This window comes from Trichoplusia ni, chromosome 4 (assembly GCF_003590095.1).
Source record: "Trichoplusia ni isolate ovarian cell line Hi5 chromosome 4, tn1, whole genome shotgun sequence".
Taxonomy (NCBI): Eukaryota; Metazoa; Arthropoda; class Insecta; order Lepidoptera; family Noctuidae; genus Trichoplusia; species Trichoplusia ni.
In genome coordinates this window covers 16,516,947-16,518,783 of record NC_039481.1, presented here as the reverse complement: position 1 = coordinate 16,518,783, position 1,837 = coordinate 16,516,947, and the positions used below count along the sequence as shown (strand labels likewise).

Here is a 1,837-nt window from a genome sequence, read left to right as displayed (position 1 = left end):
TTACTTGATTTTATTTACATCTCCAAACCCCTATGCAAGAAACTTTATACTAATAATTAAATGTAGAATATAATACTGTAGAAGAGGTAATTTTGTAACATAAATAATACTACCTAGTAACTGAACCAAAATACAATTTAAATAGCTCTTATTAATCATTTGCCTTGAGAATAAGCTCATCATAGTTCTAATTTAGCATGAAGTGCCTTATTACCGGGTTGTGATCTCAAAGGGAATTGGAATAAAAAGAAGTGTACAGTGTAATCACTTTATACAAGAAATGAAAAATAAAATTAGTTGCATTATAAATAGAAGTTGGAACTATCACAAGCCAGATCAGTGCCCCCCTCGCAGCGCCAACACCAAGTGGAGAACGGAGCCTCCTTGTACTTTGTAGTCTTGTGCTGTCTTCTCGTCATTCCTGAAAATATATAATAAATTTGTATTATTGTAAAATATACCTTTGTGGCTAAAACAATAAATAAATAAAATTTTGCTTTTGATTTATAGACAAGAGACAAATGATATTAATCAATAAAAAAAAGAAGATCGTTTTATAAAGTTTACAAAACAATTTACACCAGAAACTTAACGAACTTACTTAACAAATTAATGTACATCAACTAAAATAGCTCAAAATATGATTTCTCATGACATTATGGACAGGGTTTAAGTTAGTTTTTTAAAGTCTCATCATCATCATCATCATCAGCCTATCGCAGTCCACTGCTGGACATAGGCCTCTCCAAGTGCACGCCACTGAGATCGATTTATTTTTAAAGTCTGCAAGTATTTAATCTCACAAGACACACCAAAAATGCTGAATTTTGTGCAATCTTGAGTCTACTCATGTCAATGTCCCATTTACAGCACAGAGAGTGACATAAACTCAAATTTGTTTTTGAATATGGCAGACAAACTGTCCATCAAACAGGGAGGTTGTTTTGGAGAAACCAAGTTCTTCTCTTCTCCTTCATATGTACTATTGTATGAAACCATCTGACCAGTTTTGCATGTGTACATACAATGCTAAATTAATGGCATTACTACAAAATAGGGTAACTTTAGATAAGACTTCAATATGTTGCAATCTCCTTTTTATAGTAGAGTAAGAAATTTAACAATATGCACTTTTGGTTTGCAAACCCTCCACCACTTCAGCTCATGACTTAGTGAAGTCCAAAACTAGTTGTGCTATTCCAATAATATGCTTGAATAAACATTAATGAAATAATTAAAAATATGCCACATGAAAGTCAAAAATCATTAAAAAAACAACTTTAAATAAATTAAATTACATGCTATGATAATGGTTTTTATTCAAGTTGAGGTAATTTATTTCTACACTCAAATAAGCATCATTTAAAAAGATCTGCTGCATTATGTAGATGATTAGGATGGGTAAGTATCAAATGGTTTGAAAATTACTATCGAAAAAATCCTGCAGGATTTGAAAAGAGTGTAAAAGTAGTTATCTTGTAGAAATGAACACTTACATCTGTTTTCCCGAAAATATAAGACGTTGTTGCTGTGGCGGTATTCCTTCTTTTTCTTCGACTCTCTCTTTGATCCTTTCTACTTTGTCTGTAGGTTCTATGTCTATTTCAATCTCCTTTCCAGTTAGCGTCTGTATTGAAAACGAGGTTATAATTACAAGCAAAAATACCGATAAAATAGTTAAATTACCTAAGATTATTATTTACCTTCACTTTGATCAACATTTTGTTTGGTTTATTTGTAAAATGCAGGCGACTAAACTACTAAGATCACTATTATTTCGCTAACAATTCGCTTTGTTCAATACGGTAAAGTATTTAGTCACTCTTCTTGACTACTT

The 1,837-nt window shown here is 31.5% G+C and overlaps 1 protein-coding gene across 1 annotated transcript; it reads right to left on the bottom strand.

The window, feature by feature from the left end:
- Nucleotides 1-254: 254 nt before the first annotated feature.
- LOC113493312 (NEDD8) lies at nucleotides 255-1,823 on the bottom strand. Its single transcript, XM_026871238.1, has 3 exons — nucleotides 1,704-1,823; nucleotides 1,497-1,627; nucleotides 255-421 (listed from the first exon to the last, which is right to left on the bottom strand). The coding sequence occupies exons 1-3, from the start codon at nucleotides 1,719-1,721 to the stop codon at nucleotides 337-339; spliced, it is 234 nt and encodes a 77-aa protein (XP_026727039.1). The 5' UTR covers nucleotides 1,722-1,823; the 3' UTR covers nucleotides 255-336.
- Nucleotides 1,824-1,837: the final 14 nt, after the last annotated feature.

Coding starts and splice junctions, on each gene's coding strand:
- LOC113493312 (XM_026871238.1), bottom strand. Junction 422..1,496: donor ATATTTTCGGGAAAACAGAT/GTAAGTGTTCAT, acceptor ATATATTTTCAG/GAATGACGAGAAGACAGCAC.